The following is a 21,327-nucleotide window of genomic DNA, read 5'->3' on the forward strand; positions in this document are numbered from 1 at the left end:
TGAACCGGCGGTTCCGAATATATACCTAGATATGCCCACGGTTCATGAACCGCTGGTTCCGGTTTTAGGAAATGTGGAACCGGAATCAAACCGTGAGGCTATTTCACGGTTTCGGTTTCGGTTCGAAAACCGGCGGTTCCGGTTTTGGTTTCGAACCGCCGGTTTTCAGACGCCTTGGTTCCGATTTTGGTTTTGAACCACCGGTTTCCGGCGATTTTAGGTGGTTTTGGCTCGGGTTCACGGTTTTTTGCGGTTCCGGCCTGGAACCGCTCGGAACCGGCGGTTCCAGCACGGTTTCGGTTCCGGAATTTTGGAACCTGAACCGAACCACGGTTCCAAAAGCGACGATTTCGGTCCGGTTTAAATCTCACGATTCCGGTTTGGAATTGGAACCGCCGGTTATAGTTTCACGGTTAACCGCCCGAACCGAAAACCTAGGGCATCTTTAAATATACCTACTTAAAAAACTAATGGATTTTAAGAGAATCTCCAAGGCAGAAGGTAAATGGAGAGGTAACGAGAAATAACTATCATATTTAGAAAGATGAATTTTTCCTCTTCTCCACAAGAGGTAAATTTGATGTTATTTTGTATACCTTTTTCAATTTATCTTCTTTCCTTTGAAACTAATTTTTACGAAGGTATACTTATGCCACGCCCGCATTTTTCTAAGGATAGAAAACATGGTGAATCGCGACTAAGGGAGGATTAAAGAAGCATGAAAGAAAGGGGAAAACAACACAACAACACCATTGCTCGAAATAAATGGAAATAGCTCGAATAAAATCAGAATATCATTTCGACAAACAACAACTCAAAATGATATTATCTCAACTTATACATGAACTCAAAAGAAACAACATTCAGCGGAAGCATTCGAGAGAAGAATCATATTATGTATGAAGACATAATATATTCAGAATATTTAAAAGCAAAGACAAATCTTCACCAGCTCTGCTCAACACCCACCGCGCTCGTCACCGCTCAACCTGCACATTTTTAAAAAGAAATGAAGGGTTGAGTACTTGATGCACTCAGTGGACTCATGCCGAATTTTTTTTATAAAAAGTATTTAACCTGCCACCATTGAGTGCCCTCGGGGTTTAACTTAAAAAAAAAAACGTGCCCGAGACATTAAAATCGTTTCCATTGTAAAATTCGACTGATCAGTCATTTTCCCATAGATGTCTACCATATCTGATCCATTGATGACAAGGAATGTTGCCACATTCCAAGTCACTAGACCGGCCGATCCAAAAGACGGCTCACGATCCCCATTAGTATACACTAGCCTGAGTAGGGACTCACTCCCTAGTCAGACCCGAATTCGATTATCCATAGATGGCAAAAGCCACATCAAATAGGTTCCATAGAGTAAAACAAAACACGGCATGACAAATATTCACATCATTTTCACATAAAATATACTTAGGGCATTGCCCTTATTTAAAAAAAGACAAGCCCATGGTAAAACTTTAGTTAGAAAGCCCATCTCGTTCGCATAAAATTTTATCCTGCGTTCCATTGCGTTCTCGAAACACGTGTGTGAAGGCGTCCATGTACTCGGCCCAAACACTAGATCAACTTCAATCATCTCATTTACTAAAAACAATAGGCCCATATCTATAAACTAATTCACAGAAACATTTAAATAAACAAGGCACATAGTTTCTTCAACTTTTTCTCACCTCACGTGAAATCCAAAATGGGATTTGAAGTTCCCATCTTTCTTCCAGCTCTCTCCTTCTTTCTCGTCTCTGTCATGGCACCACTGCCTCGTTTCTCTCTGCACAGCCGCGCGCAGCGCTGCTGCTGTCCTCTCCGTTGAGCGCTGCCGTCGCCATCACCGCCGCTGCCCTCCTTTTCACGGCGGTGCAGCGCTTCCTCTGCTGTCGCTGCCTCGGTGTGATTCACTCGCAGCACAGCCGCCGCTGCATTTCCCCCGCCTCACACCCTCTCTCTATATCTCTTAATCTTCCACCACCAAGCAGTTCCAAATTCCTATCATATCTCTCTCTCAAACTCGCCGCTGCCACCTCCTGATCGGTAAGCCCCAAACTCTCTCAATTCGAAAATTATAAATCGAGTAAACCCCTTCTTCTCTTATGGCGTTTCAGCGCCGCCGACGGCTCCACCGCAGTGCTGCCATTCCAGCCCTCGGAGTTCACCGATCTGCCTTGGTCTGATTCGAGGGAAGGTCGCCACATCAAACTGGTGCTGCTCACCCTTGCCTGCTGCTCACTGCAATAGTCCGTCGCCTGCTGCTCTTCGGGATTCGCCGAGTAATCAAGCAATGTCGTCATCCATCCCTGCTGATTTTCGATCCACGTAACTCTCTGCTTTCACTCGGGTGTTTCCTCTCAGTTATGGAGCAGATTAGGGAGTATAGAATGGCATATGAAACTGCCGTTTGGAACATGGGGTAAATGGAAATTTTGATCGTGCAGGAGGGGAGAGTAACGCTTGTAACTGTAGAGCATAATATAGTAGAAAACATGGTTTCTCTGAAATTGAAAAGTGGAGAGAGATCGTGTGATTGAGGTAGACGTGTACATGTATATGAATCTGAATTCTGTTCCATGTTTTTAGAGAGTGCAGATTTTGTGGAAACAGACTTGTGAAATAAAAGGCAGATTTAGGTAAAGCTAATTTGAAGAAAAATAATTAAATGAATTGAGGCTAAAAAAGAATAAGTGGGCTTCTTTAAGAAATATAATTGGACTTGCAAAAGAATAATTGTTTAAGCCCAAATTGCAAAATCATTCTCTCCATAAAAGAAACAAAGGCAAAAAAATTATTCAGATGCACAAACAATGTCCCTTCAAGAATACATAAAAGGTAGCAAAAAGTCGGGGTGTTACAACTTACCTTTTTAAAGAACATCTCTAAGGGGGAAAGATAAATTGAGAAGATGTATCATTTACCTTCTCAGAGCATCCACAATGGGGCGGAGGATGCGACGGACGATGCATCCTCCGTCCCTTAGTCCGCCACTGCAGCACCACGGACGATGCACATTTTATCCTCCACGGACTATGACACGGAGGATGCACACATTTTTATTTTTATTTTTATTTTTTTGTATTTTCTTCTAATATATATCGCCATTTTTTTTACTTCATTTCACACCTTTCACTCCACTCTCTTCCTCATCTCAATTTCTCTCTAAATTCAATAATGAATTCCGACAATTTTTCATTTTTGCAAGCACAAAAAATAAAAAATAAAAAATAAATATTTACAATAGGATTTGCCTTTAATTTATAGTGTTTTTATATTAATTCTTGCTAATTGATATGTTTGCAAACATAAAAAATAAATATTGTAGTGTTTAAATATTCAAATAATAAATAAAATACTTAGGGCAGGGCTTAGGGCAGGGCTTAGGGCAAGCTATAGTCCGCCCCCATTGCAGGTGGAAGGGGCGGAGAATAAAATAATGGTGTGGCAACGCATAGGGCGGGGCTTAGGGCGTCGCATCCTCCGCCCCATTGTGGATGCCCTAAAAAAGGTTACTGTACCTTTTTAAAAGGTATTGAAAGTAAATTGATAGGCAAACAAAATAAGTACTACTAGTAACTTTTAAACTTTCATGTGGAGAAGTGGTAAAAAAAAACATTTTCAAAATTGAAGAAAGTATAATACCTTCTCAAATACTCATTTCCTTAGAGAATAATGAATTTATATGAAAAAAATATAAATATGATAGTTATTTCTCTTTACTTCTCCATATACCTCTTTCGAGATGCTATAAGGAAAGTATGTAAATGCAAAAAGGTACTTCATATGTGTTGAGGAGAGGTAAAAATATATCTTCACAATTTTGAAAAATATGATACATTCTCAAAAATTCAAAATACCTTCCCATTAGAGAAGTACAATTTTATGAAAAAAAAAGGTAAATATGGCATAATTATTTTTCTTGAACTCTAGTTATTTTTTCCCATCATGAATTGGGTTTTTACTTTTTACCTGCTATTGGTTGCAAAAGAGATTTTTTTTGTTATGATTTAAATATTATGTACCCGTTTTCTTATAATGACATCTCAAAAAGTCTTGTTATTGATAGGAATGAATATAAAAACATCCAAAAATTGAATATTATGATCAAAATACTTTTAGAATTTTAATTTTTTGGATATTGTTATAGTACTAATTTTAGTTTGATTCAGTTTTTGTTGTTCAGTTTGGAGTTTTCAAATTTGGTTTTATTTGAATTTCAATTTAGTTCGGTTCATTTTTTTAGGAAATTTAATATTCTGATTCAGTTTGGTTTTATCGAAAATTCGAACTGAAAACTGAAAGCTCGAACTCTAGCTAGCTATCAACCATATGAACTCGCAACGCGCAATTCGAAAATTGATTGGGCTGAAGCTACACGATTAAGAAGGAAATTTCACATTTTGGTGCAGTGATGATTGACGAAGACACACAGAATGTTGCCAATTTCAATTGATAAATACATGAGATACACGTGAGAGAAGATATAGCATAGCTACTCATTTCTTAATAAATTAATACATAGGTTTTTTATGTTGGGCCTTTCTATTTTCTTTGATTTTGAAAAGGGAATCACATCCTAATTTATTAATTGAAGATAATTCAAAAATTATCAGGTACACAGTACCCGCTATTTGTTTCAATGGCTCTACATCCACCGACATTAAATTAACAATCATATCATATGCATAAATTCTAAAATTAAAATAATTTAATAAGGTAATAATTAATCTAGTGCAAATTTTATGTATATGTATGATATTACTCAGTGGCGGACGCAGGATTTTGTCGTTGGGTGGTCCAATATATTGGTAACAATTGTTGGGCTCATTTTTTATATCGGCGTAGCCGAAAGTTACGACAAAGATGTGCATGATATGAGTAATGAGATAGAAATAATTAAATGATACTCGATATGAAAACTATATATATATATATATATATATATATATATAGGGGTGCACTATGGTGCCACCATAGATAGGATAACACCATACCACCAATATAGTCCGTTAGATCTCGTCTATGGACGCCTAGGATTAAGTTTCGTGAAAAAACACGGGTTTGCAGTCTACTGTATTAGATATTGCAGTCGTGGTAAACTGCAATATTGTTGTGGTAAGACTGCAATATTCAATGAACAGCACTGCAATCTGGTAACGTAAAATTAGAAATTTCCTATTTTACCCCTCCGTGTTTTTACACGTGGCAGCATGACAAGCACACGATTTTCAGATCCAATGGCCTAAAATGATGGTATGGTGTTACAATAAAGAGGGTTGTCATCTTAGCACATCCCTATATAGGGATATATTCAAATCCTTTTCATATCTTTTGTCCTTTTTCCTTCTTAATCCTAGCCCCACGATTTTGTCATCTGACGGTTAGATTAATGCCACGTGTCATTTAATAATGCACATTTTCATTCTAATAATGCACAGCGGCTAATAATGCAACATTATAGACTAATAATGCACATTTTCATTCTAATAATGCACAACGGCTAATAATGCAACAATATAGACTAATAATGCATTGATCATAACCATCCAATTCAAGGATCCAAGGGCTGAGATTAAGAAGGAAATAGGACACTTATGGTGCAAAGGAGCCTAACGCACCCCTCCCTATATATATATATATATATATATATATATATATATATATATATATGGATGTGATCATATCATAACCCATATTTATGGGGATAACCTAATAACCCTCATTTTATGGACGAAAAATATCATTTTATGGAATAGAATATCATTTTATGGAATAAAAGTATCATTTTATGCATGATGAAAAAATATCATTTTTAGTAAAAATGATACTTTTGACCCATAAAATGATAGGGTTATTAGGTTATCACATAAATATGAGTTATGATATGATCGCACCCCTATATATATATATATATATATATATATATATATATATATATGGACGTGTTCAGATCAATAAGTGTAATTCTGTCAAAAATTAAAACAAATCTCAGTCATTGGATCTTGTAATGTAACCGTTAGATTAATGCCACGTGTCATCTAGTAATGTAGATTGCTAGTCAAATAATGTAACTTAGCTAATAATGTACTATTTTAGTACAATAATGTAACATTTTAGTCTAATAATGTAGCTCGACTGATAATGTAGCATCTTGGGCTAATAATGTAGCTTATCACAACCATCCAATCTAAGGATTCAAGGGCCGAGATTTGTTTTGATTTTTAACAGAATTTCACTTATTGACCATAGTGCGCCCCTATATATATATATATATATATATAGGATTGTGATCAATTGAGATTTTTTAGGGTAATTGAGAAATGAGATGCAATATCAGCCACTCATTTTTATTAAATGAGTGGTCCAGATTTTACCACACAAAAATTATTTTTAGATTAATTTAATTGCAGGGGCTTATTCATGATCCTTCCGTCAAAACTCTCACTCTGAACAGCATGAATCGTCTTCCACCGCCGCTGACTTCAGGTCCTGTGCGCGATCTCTGGTCGTCTTCCACGGCGGACGTGTCGGAGCGCATCGCCGGCATCAGTGTGAGGGAGCATGTATCTAGAATTTGATGCTATTCGACAGAGAGAGCTATTTGATGCTTTGCGAGAGACGTGATTCGATTGCTGGTCCAGAATTTGCTAGAAGCCTCAATTACTAGGTTTAATTACTTCCTAGTCTAATTCGCTTGCAATTCTTCCTCTGTAAAACTTGCTGTTGCCGATTTTATGAATTTTAATTAAGGTGAAATTTTACTGATTTCTGTAAAATAGAGGCATTTTGATACGTCTCTGTTTTTTTTTTTTTGCCTTGTAGTGCTTGCTGTGATGACTGTAGACTAAGTAGTTGTTTTTCCTTGATCATGATTTGATGAGTTGCTATTAACTTGTGTTTTTGCTATCAACATTTTTATGAGATTTTTGCTTTCGTTGCAACCATATTACCATATTTTTGCAGTAGATGATTCAATTGTATTGGATGTGAACTCATTTGAGAGATTGATTTTCCAATATTTGCTTTTGTTATAGGATTTGAACTTTTTGCAAGCTTAATTATTGATTTGTTTATAGAATTGGAAGTATTATCAGGAATTGGATGTCAACAAAACTTGGATTTGGGTTGCAGAATTTACCCCAAGAGAAGATGCCTCAACTTGTACAGATAATCAGGAAGAGGGATGAGCATTTGGCACAGGATGGCGATGAAATTGAGCTTGATATTGAGGCTCTTGATACGAAGACGCTGTGGGAACTTGATCGGTTTGTGACCAATTGGAAGAAGATGGTGAGCAAGACAAAGCGGCAAGCGTTGATGATGAACAACAATCCAGCTGCTGGAGTTTCTATTCCCTCCAGTCCTGTTACTGATGCTGATGTGGTAAGTTTAATTTGCATCAAGATTTTTGTCTTTTTTGTGGTGTTTTCACTGTTTATTCATGTTGTTGGTAATGTTGTGTAGGGCGCATTGAGCGACAAGAATGATGATTGTGGCAAGATGATGAAAGAAAATGATGAAGAAGATGTAGATATTGATGGCGATATGCCAGCAACGAGCTTCCCTGCTGTGGAGATTGAGATTGAGAGAGAATGTGTTGTTGGACAGGAGAATGATGGTAGAGGCAATGCCAGCAGTAGCTCAAGCAGTTCTGGCAGCTCAAGTAGCGATTCGTCATACTCGAGTGGTATTGATACTTATTCTTCTTGCATTTCTACATTGTGTTAGGGGTGAAAGTATGGAAAACGGAAACAGAAACTGATGTTCATTCGTTTGAGCTCGTTTTTTACAGATTCTGATTCAGGGAGTTCCTCTGGTAGTGAGTCTGACGCAGATGATTGACCAATATGATGATTGAACTTTTATTTGATGATTGAATTGGATGTCTGGCAGTTTTGTTTCTTTTTCTTGCTTGAATGATTGATGTATGGATGATGATGAGGATGGAGATTCACCTAAATAATGAGAGTCCTGTTAACTGTGATATCTCAATTTTGAATTTTGTTTTAGTTGTTGACATTTGATATTTTGGCTATTGATATGTGAATTATTAGTGTTATTTTTTAGTTGTTGACATTCGATATTCTCGGTATTGATATGTCAATTGTAAGTGTTATTTTTTAGTTGTTGACATTTTAATACGAGTTGTTGACATTCGATATTTTCGGTATTGATATGTCAATTATAAGTGTTATTTGTTAGTTGTTGACATTTTAGTACGAGTTGTTGACATTCGATATTCTCGGTATTGATATGTCAATTGAAAGTGTTATTTTTTAGTTGTTGACATTTTAATACGAGTTGTTGACATTCGATATTTTCGGTATTGATATGTCAATTATAAGTGTTATTTGTTAGTTGTTGACATTTTAATACGAGTTGTTGACATTCGATATTCTCGATATTGATATGTGAATTATAAGTGTTATTTGTTAGTTGTTGACATTTTAATACGAGTTGTTGACATTCGATATTCTCGATATTGATATGTGAATTATAAGTGTTATTTGTTAGTTGTTGACATTTTAATACGAGTTGTTGACATTCGATATTATCGGTATTGATATGTGAATTGTAAGTATTACTATTTGTTAGTTGTTGACATTTTAATACGAGTTGTTGACATTAGATATTCTCGCTATTGATATGTGAATTATAAGTGTTATTTGTTGGTTATTGACATTTTAATACGAGTTGTTGACATTCGATATTATCGGTATTGATATGTGAATTGTAAGTATTATTTGTTAGTTGTTGACATTTTAATACGAGTCGTTGACATTCGATATTTTCGGTATTGATATGCGAATTATAATTGTTATTTTTTAGTTGTTGACATTTTAATAAGTGTTATTTTATTGAATGTTGAAGATTTGAAGATTTGAATGTTGAAAATTTGAAGATTTGAAGATTTGAATGTTGAAGATTTGAAGACTTTGCAGCTAGAGTTTTAGAGAGGATTTTAGAAAATGATTTCAAATACAATTTAATGAAACGACAATTATACCCCCATGTTGACATAATGTGATAGTTGTTGACATTAAGTTAATCTTGTGAATTAGTGGCTGAGATTGCATCTCATTTCTCAATTATGCCCAAAAATCTCATCCTAACAAGACCATATATATATATATATAGAGAGAGAGAGAGAGAGAGTCTCATTATCCACAAATCCACTCTTAAAGACCGAACCACCGAACCCTACCAAATTAGTCCTTTTAGATCTAGTTTTTTATGGATAAGATACAGAAATTTATAAATTATTTTCGCCTTCATCACGAACCTATTTTACTTCATCCGAAGGTAAATAAGTCATACTAACATGTAACGAAGATTTAACTTCGTTCCAGAATATATTACTTCATTCTAGTAGGTTTTTACTTCATTCCAGTACGTAAATGTGGTTTCTCCGTCGCGTGCCGTTCTTTCTCTCTACAATATCTATCACCACCGCCATGGCGCTAATATGGTTTAATAAACACATGGAATAATGTAATAAATTATTGGAATGAAGTATGTGTAGAAGCATTTGAAGTCCTACTGGAATGAAGTAAAAATCTTATCCAATGAAGTAATAACGTTTCTGAATGAAGTAATAAACTCACTTGAATAAATTGCATTTTAAAATGTTAATCAAGCAAAAACCCACGTCAATGAATTTGAATGAAGCATATGTTGAATCATTTCAACACCTACTGGAAGCAAGTAAAAACATGTTGTAGTTTCAAGGTATTACGTAAAGAATGAAGTAATAAACCTATACAATGAAGTAAAATGGGCTTGTAGTGAAGCAGAAAAAATTTTCACAGCAGCACATCTCATAAAAAAAACTAGATCTAATGGCCCAGACTTGGTCTCTAGTTCGGTCTTTAAAATTGGTTCGACATTGATCACAACTCTCTCTCTCTCTCTCTCTCTATATATATATATATATATATATAGGTCCATGATCAATTGAGATTTTTTAGAGTAATTGAGAAATGAGATGCAATATCAGCCACTCATTTTCATTAAATGAGTGGTCCAGATTTTGCCACACAAAAAATATTTTTAAATTAATTTATTATGAAAGGGCACAATGGTAATTCATATTTTAATTAGTGTTCTTCATTTTGTGTTTGGTGATCTGCGCGAGATATCTCTCTGAATTTGGGTGATTCCAAAAATCATCTAGATCCAAAATTAAAACTGATTATATGACAAATTATGCTAAATTGACGATCTCGATCGACAAGGTGGACTATTTATCTCCGTCGTCGCTAACATACGCCTACGGAGAGGAGCGGGCGGCGCTGGTGCATACTGCTGGGGTTTGGTGCCCCTTGCACAGCGGAAGACTTGTACAAAACAAATAAATCAGATAAGGATCTATTTGACTGATTATGCGATTAATCAATTCACATGTTAAACAGATAATTGCATGCTAGAACGCAAATAATTCATGCTTAGAAAATATAAATCCTAAACATGATTTCTACGGTTTAGGGTTACCGATTTGATTCTCCAAAGAATCGACGATTGCTCGCGCCTTCTCCACGTGATGATCTTCAATACTAGACCACGGATCTTCTGACTGGTTCCCGAACTGTATCTCGATATCAGGGTGGGCTGATCTTATCAAAATACTAGGATAAATAAAGAAGACAGAAGAAATCCTTTTGGGAATAGGAGAAGAATTCGAAATTCTCCACAGCTGGAGATTTTCGAAAATTACAAGAAGTAAAATTGTGATTATTCTGTCTCCTTTATTCTCCTATTTATATTAAGTTCCTTGGGCCCAGACAGGAATCTATATAAGGTTTTGGATATGGGCTCTCCCAATTAGCTTTTTACTAATTAAATTGAACCCACAATTTAATATAAGCTTATATTGGAATATTACGAGAGCCACTACAGAAGTAATATTGCACTCCCCATCCAAATCCGAAATTACAAGTAATCCGGGTTTCCATTATTTATATTATTTATTTCCCGCGCTTAAGATATAAATATCCATTAATTAATTGAAGTCTGCTATGGACTTAATTAATTAACATCTTATTAATTCCAAGAATGGACTTAGCAAGAAACACTTATTTATTATTCATAGAGTAATAAAACTCCAACCGGCTAGTTTTCCGAATAATAAAACCTTGTTCGAGCTCCTCTTGAGGACATTATCAAACGAGACTCACCTCGCGCACGATTCAACATAATAGCAATCCTAGCACCGCTAGATATTAATCAGCACTACCCAATATATCAGGATTATTGGGTTGTGAAAAACTCGCACCATTTGATAAGTCAAAGTAGTGCATAATCAATACCGTATGCTCAATGCTAACGTATGTAGATTAAGAAATAGTTATTTATCAAGACCTAGTCTTTCAGTAGATAGCATAAAGACACGTCTTGCTGTTAGATCCATTCAGTGCTATACCACACCAACGTCATCTTATTTCAGAAAGGCTTAGAAATAATCGGACAGACATTGCAACCTTTCACGATAGGTAGTCTAAGCCTATCTGGGTTGTGAAACTTTTCTTTGTCTTTTGTAAAGCATTGCATAGAACCGACTGTGTTACCTTAAAGTGGACGACGCCCACAACCAGTCTACTAAGCAAAAGACTTAGACTTTGTTTGCTTCTTATACATTCAAATGTTTATAAAACATCTTCTAAATGCACAAGCAAACACAATGTAATAATATACTGATTCTATTCGTGCGAAACTGCTCGAATAATACTTAATCGGGTTAAAAGTGAATTATAGAGTTTTACGTATACAAGCAAGATTCTATTTGAGCGAAACATGCTCGAAACATGCTTTTTAGTATACCAAACCTAACAATCTCCCACTTATACTCAAAACATGCTTTCGAGTATACCCACTGCCAAAAACTCTCCTACTTATACACAAAGCAGGTCTTGGTACTAGATATATCGAACCCATTCATTTCACATCATGTTTGAACATGTTGCCACAAAGGCATTTTATGTGAAAAATCTGCTTGGTTGTTCTCTGATCATATCTTTTCCACCATAATGTCTTTGCTGTGTACTTGATCTCTAATTAATTTCATCTCTCTGTGTGATTGCTTAGCTTTATTAGCTCGCGTGTCCCTTGAGTTAGCCTTCACTAGAGTCATACTCCAGATGTAATACTCATAGGCATACTCAAACTTACGATTAAAGCTATTAGGAAGATACTCCTAAGGTAAACACATATTCAGAGGATGACTTACTCAATCACTGATTAGTCATAAAACTAAGTCAGTGTAACCCCAAGGACATTACATGAATGGCTGGTAAACTAGAATATAACAATTAGTCTTTTTCAAGCACTATGGTATATTCTTTACCTCAATCAAAGTCCTTTGCCATGGTTAATATGATATATGCTTGTCATGCATAAACACAACTAATACCAAACTTAGTACACATTGTAGCATACATGAGACAACTATCTCCGAAACTAGTCTCATAATTCTTGATCTCACTAAGCGTCAAACGACACTTGACTAGAAACAAGACAATTCCATCTTGAAAGTTATAAACCTTTTCATGGAATATCTAATGCTAAAATGTTCCAAGCAATGTGTAGATATAGGATTCCTAAGAGAATCTCAACATTATTTCTAGCAAACTTAAAAGGACTTAGATGCTAAGAATGTAATTAGTTTCTCTTAAATCCTTTATCTTAAACTGGGCAGACAACCAGTTTCCTACGCCAGATGCGAATCTTAGTTATTTGCAACTTTTGTAGATTTCATCATCGTAGAGTACCAATAATACCATATGTAATGCACTTTCAACTTCCTTGTGCTTACAGCACTGTTAAGGACACAAGTCAAATTCTAAATATTTGACAATTTCGATAAAACACATATACTCTGATTTAGATGCTTGCCTAAGACCACGAGGTCTATATTAGCTTCCAATCATGCATTTCTTGCCCTTAATTACATATCCATTAGAATGTTCTAGTAGATGATTTCCTCAAGACTTCTATTTATAGAAGGCTGTCTTGACAATCATAATACATACATTCTAATTTATGTAAGTTCTAATAGACAATATGATCGAATAAATCCTGGCACAACGAGAGCGAGAAGAGAATTCTCTTTGGGCATAACCCATTGTCATTGTCTAGCCATTTGAGATCCACATTTACACTTGCAAAGATGCTAGCTCCCACTGACTGACAAAGCCTGTAGGTAGTATTGCAAGTCTTGTAAAATATGTTGTCTATCTTAGATTGTAATATGGAATCTATCATCTTTCAAAGATGGTTATCCAAATTAACCAATACTACATTGTAGTTAAAGGGATTATGTTCAAGTTAGTCTAAGACTGAGTCTTACGACACTCTTAGACCCATGAACTTGTTGTGTTCCAGTGGAACGCTCCCACTACGACATGGTTCTTACAATCTTAGGTACTGAAGTTGATTTTATTAGTGCAAAAGTTTCTAATGGTATGACTTCTTGGTAATGTGGAAAATCTGATATCTCTCTCTTTATTTTGAGAGTCATCACGCTGTTAGGCTTGTAGTTCATCTCATGATCTTCATACAAGAATTATATCTTTGAAGATTTCAGAACTTATAATCTTACATCATTTGGGACAAACCTTAAAACATGCCTCAGTACACAACTCCAATTTCTTGGACACTTTTCCAACACGTGTTGGAACAACTGTTAGAGTTTGTATACTAGAAATCACGTTTCGAGTGATTGAATACTGTAAAACTCTTATTTTATTTTCCAATAAATAAAACATATTATTTTTTGTCATAATGTTGTTATGTTTTACATTTAATGAATGTTAATGCATGTTTAAATGTATAAGTTAACTTAACAAAGTCTAAGTCTTTGTTTTAGTAGACCGGTTGTGGGCGTCGTCCACTTTAAGGTAATACGGTCAGTTCTAAACAAAGAAAAAGATGAATTTCACAACCTAGATGGAATTTGACTATCCATCGAGAAAGGTTGCAATGTCAGTCCGCATATTTCTAAGCCTTACTAAAATAAGATGACATTGGTGTGATATAGCACTGAACGGATCTAACAGCAAGACTTGACTTAGGCTATCTACTGAAAGGCGAGGTCTTGATAAATATTTATTTCTTAATCAATGTAGGTTAGCATTGAGCATACGGTATTGATTATGCACTACTTTGACTTATCAAATGGTGCGGGTTTTTCGTAACCCAATTATCCTGATATATTGGGTTGTGGTGATCAATATCTAGCGGTGCTAGGATTGCTATTATATTGAATCGTGCGCGAGCTGAGTCTCGTTTGATAATGTCCTCAATAGGAGCGCGAAACAAGGTTTTATTATTCGGAACCTAGCTAGTTGGAGTGTGATTACTCTATGAATAATAAATAAGCGTTTCATGCTAAGTCCACTCTTGGAATTAATAAGAAGTTAATTAATTAAGTCAATAGCAGACATTAATTAATTAATGGATATTTTAATCTTAAGCACAGGAAATGAAAGTTAAACAGAAACCCGGATTACTTGTAATTTCGGATTTGGATGGGGAGAGTTCAATATTACTTCTATAGTGGCTGCTCGTAATATTCCAATTATAACTTATATTAAATTGTGGGTTCAATTTAATTAGTAAAAAGTAAATTGGATGAACCCATATCCAAAACCTTCCATAGATCCCTGTCTGGGCCCAAAAGGAACTTAATATAAATAGGAGAATAAAGGAGACAAAAAAACACAATTTTTCATTATTGTAATTTTCGAAAATTCCCCTTCCAAGCTGAGGAGATTTTCGAATTCCTCTCCTATTCCAAAAGGGATTTCTTCTGTCTTCTTTATTTAAGTCCTAGTATTCTAGTAAGATCAGCCCACACTGATATTGGGATACAGTTCGGGAACCAGAGAGAAGATTTGTGGTCTAGTACTCAAAGCATCACGTGGAGAAGAAGCTAGCCATCTTCAATTCTTTGGAGAATTAATTAGGTATTTTTCTGCTCCGTAGAAAAGCATGTTTTAGGTTTCAATATTCTTAAAGCATGATTAATTCAAGTTATGAGCATGATACATGTGATAATTACGCAAATAGGTTTTGTCTAAATAATCTGCTAAATAGATCTGATTATTATGTGATTGTTATTTATGCGCCCGCTTCCGCTGCCAGTTCCAACAACAACATTACACCTTGAGATGTGCTAGACTAGAGACGCTCTAGTCCACAACTCGTGTTTTGTAGAATGTACTGATGTTGGTAGTTTCTTTAATGTTTATCCCATCAATGATAAGATCTTAATGAGTACAACTCGTCACTTAATCAAACTTGTCTTAGAAAGACTTCGATTCCTTCTTAGATAACTATCCCATTCATTAGATGAATGCTTGGATTCATTAATGGAGATTAAACTCCCACTACTGATCATAATCCTTTGCTCGTCTCCTTATGGTGGAAACCATTGAGACTTGCTAGTCTTTCTATGTTGCACTTCTATAAGTATTCTGAATCTCTTGAAAAATCAAATGATTCTAACTCATAGTGCATCAAATAGACTTTCTCAACTCTCAAGCTATTTAACGAAATGTTAAAATCTTGATAGTCTAGATCAGTTCGAACAATTGCTGAGTATTTTCTTGGCCTTAAGACTAAGAGCCATAAATACCTTATCATTCAATAATTAAGAAGTTGATGTGTTGTTGAATACTCAACCATGTCGCACTTATATTATTTTAATACTATGATGCCTTATGCATCAACCATAAAACAATAACTTAGCAGAATAGCTCCCACTGCAACAAAAGCCTAACTGGATCAAGATCTCTTACTTAGAAGTTGCATTGTCGTGTAAGTCATTGTCCTTCTTTAAAAGAGGTCAATCCAACTTACAAAGCATCTTCACTCGCTTAAAACAAACTTTGATGACAATTCAGGCTCTCCCATTTCCATATCTAGTCTTTTGTTCAAATGAACTAGGACTTAGGAAAAATGCACCCTTTATGAATTTGTCATCTATCATGTTACTTTCCTCTAACAGTAATATAACGACTATTATTCTGAGATTTTCTACTTTTCAGTTAAACCTTCTTGTAGCCATTTCTTATTACTCTAGGCGATGACTTGTGTCAGAAACTATTTGAGTGATGAAAAGATCCTCAAAAACATTCTGTCACTCTAGGATATTCCAATCGAATCATCTTTACAGATTCTATTGATATCCATCTTTCATCGTCATTAACCAAGACTTGTCGAGCTACTTAAAGGAAAATAGCTTGACCTTATTCCTCAAAGAACTTGTCAAGTGCATGCATAATGCATTCTCGAACATTCTTCGTGGAATTATGTCGAGAAATTGGAGGACATGAATCATTGAGTATAAACTCCAAGCTTTCAGCGATGAGAATCATATCCATTTTCGTTTCCGGTCTACTTAATTTAGGCATTCGAGTTTACTTTCTTTAAGGATCGCAGACAAATATTGAATGACATAATGAAGATTTGGCAAATAAACTTATTATTACATACTCATGCTCAATACATAATCGCAAATAACCACAAAACAATTATGTATCTTGCAACTGTAAAATTAAAATTTTGTACCCTCAAGCAGAGGTCAATACCCATTAAAATTTTAGCATTTTTACTGGTCACAACACCGACGAATAGTCCAGAGACCGCAGCACGGCATGGCCGCCAAATGTTGCCTAAGCACGACCATCAGATTTAGCATTACAGAATCTTGTTTTTACAACACACTCCCATAACAATGCTCATGTGTTGATAACAAAACCAAGCTATCTCATAAATTCTGTTTGAACTTCTGAAACTTGTAATTTCTTAGGATTATTGTCCCCACAGCATGGGTGGCGATAATATTAGAAACTACTTTCTAGTTCATACTATTTATTTTTGAGAAGTCTGCCCTTATGAACTTGCTATTTCTTAGGATTATTGTCCCCACTGCATGGTGGCGATAATATTAGAAACTAGCTTCACAAATTTGCAAACCACCGTATACAACGCACTTGTTGTAATCATCACTTAGATAGTTTTATATGGTTTTTGCATAATTATCACATAAGCAGATAAAGCAGATAATCCACTTAAAATAGATAAACACCAAATAAACAGATAAATCCATTTAATGCATGGCATTTAAACGCACATGATAATTATCGAAAATTATTTAATCTAGTCAAGGCAGAATCAATTAAAATATTTAAGTTTTATCTTGGATAATAATTATCCAAATTCATTTAGGATTTATCAAGATAGAGTCAACTATCTAAATCCATTTAGGATTATTCTAGATTTTATTTCGATAAAATCAAATCCTACAATTCGTTGATCTAGGATTATCATTATTTAAATCGTACTAGGATATTACTAGATAGAAACACTTCCATCATAATCCCTAAGATAAAAATAAAATCCAATCAATCAAGATTTATACAAATCTTAATTCTATTTAGAATAGACATCCAGAATATATCAAACATTACTTAGGATTTCTTAGATAAATAAATTTATCTAAATCCAATTAAATAAGGATTTCTTATATATCATTAACATCCTAATCTATCTAGGACATAAATCCAAAAGATAAGGATAACTTGTATTAATACTTATTTTAATCCATCTAAGATTTGTCTCAATAGAATTAAATCTATTCAAATCCATAGGATAAAATAAATTAATATAAATGTTTATCCTAATTCATCTAGGATTTATCTTGGATTAAATCCATATAAATCCATAGAATACAATAATATTATATTATAATTATTCAAATCTATCCAAGATTTATCTAGGAATAAATCCATATAAATCTATAAGATAATAATAAAATATTACATTATCACTATCCAAATCCATCCAGAATTTATCTATGAATAAATTCATATAAACTCATAGGATAAGAATAAAATAATATTATTATTATCTAAATCCAACTAAGATTTGTCTAGGAATAAATCCATACAAATCCATAGAATATTGATAAAAATTAGATTCTCATTATCTAAATTTAGCTAGGATTCATCTAGGATTTAAATCCCTACAAATCCATAAAATAAGGATAAAATCTATAATTAATCCTTGATTTAATACAAAATCAAATCTAATATAATATATAAAATCCACAAGATATATTCAAATCTTGATTCTAAATAAATCTTGAATTATTTTCAAAATTGAATCCAAGGATTTGGAAATCCTAATCAAATTTGGAAACAATCTTCACCGAACCATGCACGGTGACATAGCACGAGTCCGGGCTGCCGCCGTAGGAAGGCTCCCACTCGCATCGCCGGGGTGCCCGCTGGACAATGTCGACGTTGCTGTCACTGCGTCGTCGCTGTTGCGACGTCGCTGCAGCCTCCTCGTTTCTCATCTCAAAGGCTGCTGCTCGACTCCTTCGACGCTGCTGCGTCGATGTCGCAGCTCCGGCGCTGCACTGCGTGATACCGACGCTGCTGTCGCTACGTCGTTGTACCCGCCGCTGCCCGATCCCCGCTGCTGCTGCACCCTCCAGCGCTGCTGTCTCGGTGTTTTTCCGAGATCGGGAAACCGCCCACAAAGGGCTCCCACTCGAATTGCAACCGTTGCTGCTTCACCGCAGCCGCCGGCGCTGCTCTCGCGCGGATCGCCGCTGTGCAATTCTTGAATTGCCGACTCAGAAATTAAAATTCACGTAAGGCAAAACAAGATAGTCAACTAAATCAAATAATGATATATGTTGGAGATATCACGTGTACATGATTACATGCTGCACAGCTCAATTGATTGAAAAACATTTAACTTTTTCTCCATACTTTGTGTTTTTCCAGTTTGACGAAAAACAAAAACACAAACCTAACAAAGAAATTCATACATTCAAGCAATTCACATAACATGATATTAATCCACATAATCAGAGCCAAAAATTGGCTCTGATACCAATTGCTGGGGTTTGGTGCCACTTGCACAGCGGAAGACTTGTACAAAACAAATAAATCAGATAAGGATCTATTTGACTGATTATGCGATTAATCAATTCATATGTTAAACAGATAATTGCATGCTAGAACGCAAATAATTCATGCTTAGAAAATATAAATCCTAAACATGATTTCTACTGTTTAGGGTTACCGATTTGATTCTCCAAAGAATCGACGATTGCTCGCGCCTTCTCCACGTGATGATCTTCAATACTAGACCATGGATCTTCTGACTGGTTCCCGAACTGTATCTCGGTATCAGGCTGGGCTGATCTTATCAAAATACTAGGGCTTAAATAAAGAAGACAAAAGAAATCCTTTTGGGAATAGGAGAAGAATTCAAAATTCTCCACAGCTGGAGATTTTTGAAAATTTCAAAAATTACAAGAAGTAAAATTGTGATTATTTTGTCTCCTTTATTCTCCTATTTATATTAAGTTCCTTTTGGGACCAGACAGGGATCTATGGAAGGTTTTGGATATGGGCTCTCCCAATTAGCTTTTTACTACTCCCTCCGTCCCGCTTAAGATGACACGTTTTTCTTTTTAGTTTGTCCCAACTAAGATGACACATTTCCTTTTTTGGTAACTTTCTCTCTCCAATTAATACACTCAACCACTTTTTCTCACTCCTATTAAAATATTCATCTTTCTTTATCTCTCTACTTTAATATTTACACCCACATTCTCTCTCCAATTAAACACTTTAACCAATAACTCCTAAAACACCGTGCCGGCTAAGCAATGTGTCATCTTAGCCGGGACGGAGGGAGTAATTAAATTGAACCCACAATTTAATATAAGCTTATATTGGAATATTACGAGCAGCCACTACGTAAGTAATATTGCATTCCCCATCCAAATCCGAAATTACAAGTAATCCGGGTTTCCATTATTTATATTATTTATTTCCCGCGCTTAAGATATAAATGTCCATTAATTAATTGAAGTCTGCTATGGACTTAATTAATTAACATCTTATTAATTCCAAGAGTGGACTTAGCAAGAAACACTTATTTATTATTCATAGAGTAATAAAACTCCAACCGGCTAGTTTTCCGAATAATAAAACCTTGTTCGAGCTCCTCTTGAGGACATTATCAAACGAGACTCACCCCGCGCACGATTCAACATAATAGCAATCCTAGCACCGCTAGATATTAATCACCACTACCCAATATATCAGGATTATTGGGTTGCGAAAAACACGCACCATTTGATAAGTCAAAGTAGTGCATAATCAATACCGTATGCTCAATGCTAACTTATGTAGATTAAGAAATAGTTATTTATCAAGACCTAGTCTTTCAGTAGATAGCATAAAGACGCGTCTTGCTGTTAGATCCATTCAGTGCTATACCACACCAACGTCATCTTATTTCAGAAAGGCTTAGAAATAATCGGACTGACATTGCAACCTTTAACGATAGGTAGTCTAAGCCTATCTGGGTTGTGAAATTCTTCTTTGTCTTTTGCAAAGCATTGCATAGAACCGACTGTGTTACCTTAAAGTGGACGACGCCCACAACCAGTCTACTAAGCAAAAGACTCAGACTTTGTTTGCTTCTTATACATTCAAATGTTTATAAAACATCTTCTAAATGCACAAGCAAACACAATGTAATAATATACTGATTCTATTCGTGCGAAACTGCTCGAATAATACTGAATCGGGTTAAAAGTGGATTATAGAGTTTTACGTATACAAGCAAGATTCTATTCGAGCGAAACATGCTCGAAACATGCTTTTAACTATACCAAACCTAACACATACGTCGTTGAAGAGCAGGAATTGGGAATCATGCGATAAGAAGTGGGTGCGCTACTCGGAGGTGGTGGAGAGGAAGGTGATGAAGGAGGAGGTGACGAGCTCCGCCGTGGACCGGCAGCGTGTGTCGCTGAAGCTGGATTACGATGCCAATTCGAGCAGATAGCCTAGATCCGGCCGACGATTCGCCGGAATCCGATGCCAATTCGACGATTCCTTCCTCAACCCCTCCGGATTCGCCGCAATCCGATGCCAATTCGACGTTTCCTTCCTCAGCCGCTTCGGATCCGTGACCGGAAGCGGGAGATGCAGTGATTTCCTCCTCGAAGCTCTTCATGAACAAGACGTGGATGGAAGTTCAGAGATCGGAATCCTCGTCGATTCCGTCCAGCAGATCCTCCCTCAGCCGCTTCACCTCCGGCGAGTCAATCTCCCCCGTCTCCGTTTTCGTTTCGTCTCTGGTTCGTTTCTTAATTATTTCTTCCATTAGATTAAAGCCGAAGCTCCTAGCTCTATTTGAAGTGTGGAGAGTGAAATTGAAGCTCTGTGGAGCTGCTGCCAGATTCTATTATGTTTGTAGGGTTGTGTTATCTCCTGAGTGGTAATGCATTCC

The 21,327-nt window shown here is 35.7% G+C and overlaps 1 protein-coding gene across 1 annotated transcript; it reads left to right on the top strand.

Moving 5' to 3' along the window:
- The first annotated feature begins 7,119 nt into the window (after nt 1-7,119).
- On the top strand, nt 7,120-7,845 carry LOC125220913 (transcription factor GTE7-like). The gene is made up of 3 exons (XM_048123046.2): nt 7,120-7,386; nt 7,468-7,690; nt 7,796-7,845. The coding sequence occupies exons 1-3, from the start codon at nt 7,153-7,155 to the stop codon at nt 7,843-7,845; spliced, it is 507 nt and encodes a 168-aa protein (XP_047979003.2). The 5' UTR covers nt 7,120-7,152.
- Nucleotides 7,846-21,327: the final 13,482 nt, after the last annotated feature.

The sequence above is a fragment of the Salvia hispanica genome, chromosome 1 (assembly GCF_029641045.1).
Source record: "Salvia hispanica isolate PSC_SH4W2 chromosome 1, Shi_PSC_v1, whole genome shotgun sequence".
NCBI lineage: Eukaryota > Viridiplantae > Streptophyta > Magnoliopsida > Lamiales > Lamiaceae > Salvia > Salvia hispanica.

Bases quoted from the DNA above. Each gene is read 5' to 3' on its own strand.
- LOC125220913 (XM_048123046.2), top strand. From the start codon at position 7,153: ATGCCTCAACTTGTACAGATAATCAGGAAGAGGGATGAGCATTTGGCA. The intron at 7,387-7,467 runs GTAAGTTTAATT...AATGTTGTGTAG, and splicing joins CTGTTACTGATGCTGATGTG to GGCGCATTGAGCGACAAGAA. The intron at 7,691-7,795 runs GTATTGATACTT...CGTTTTTTACAG, and splicing joins CGATTCGTCATACTCGAGTG to ATTCTGATTCAGGGAGTTCC.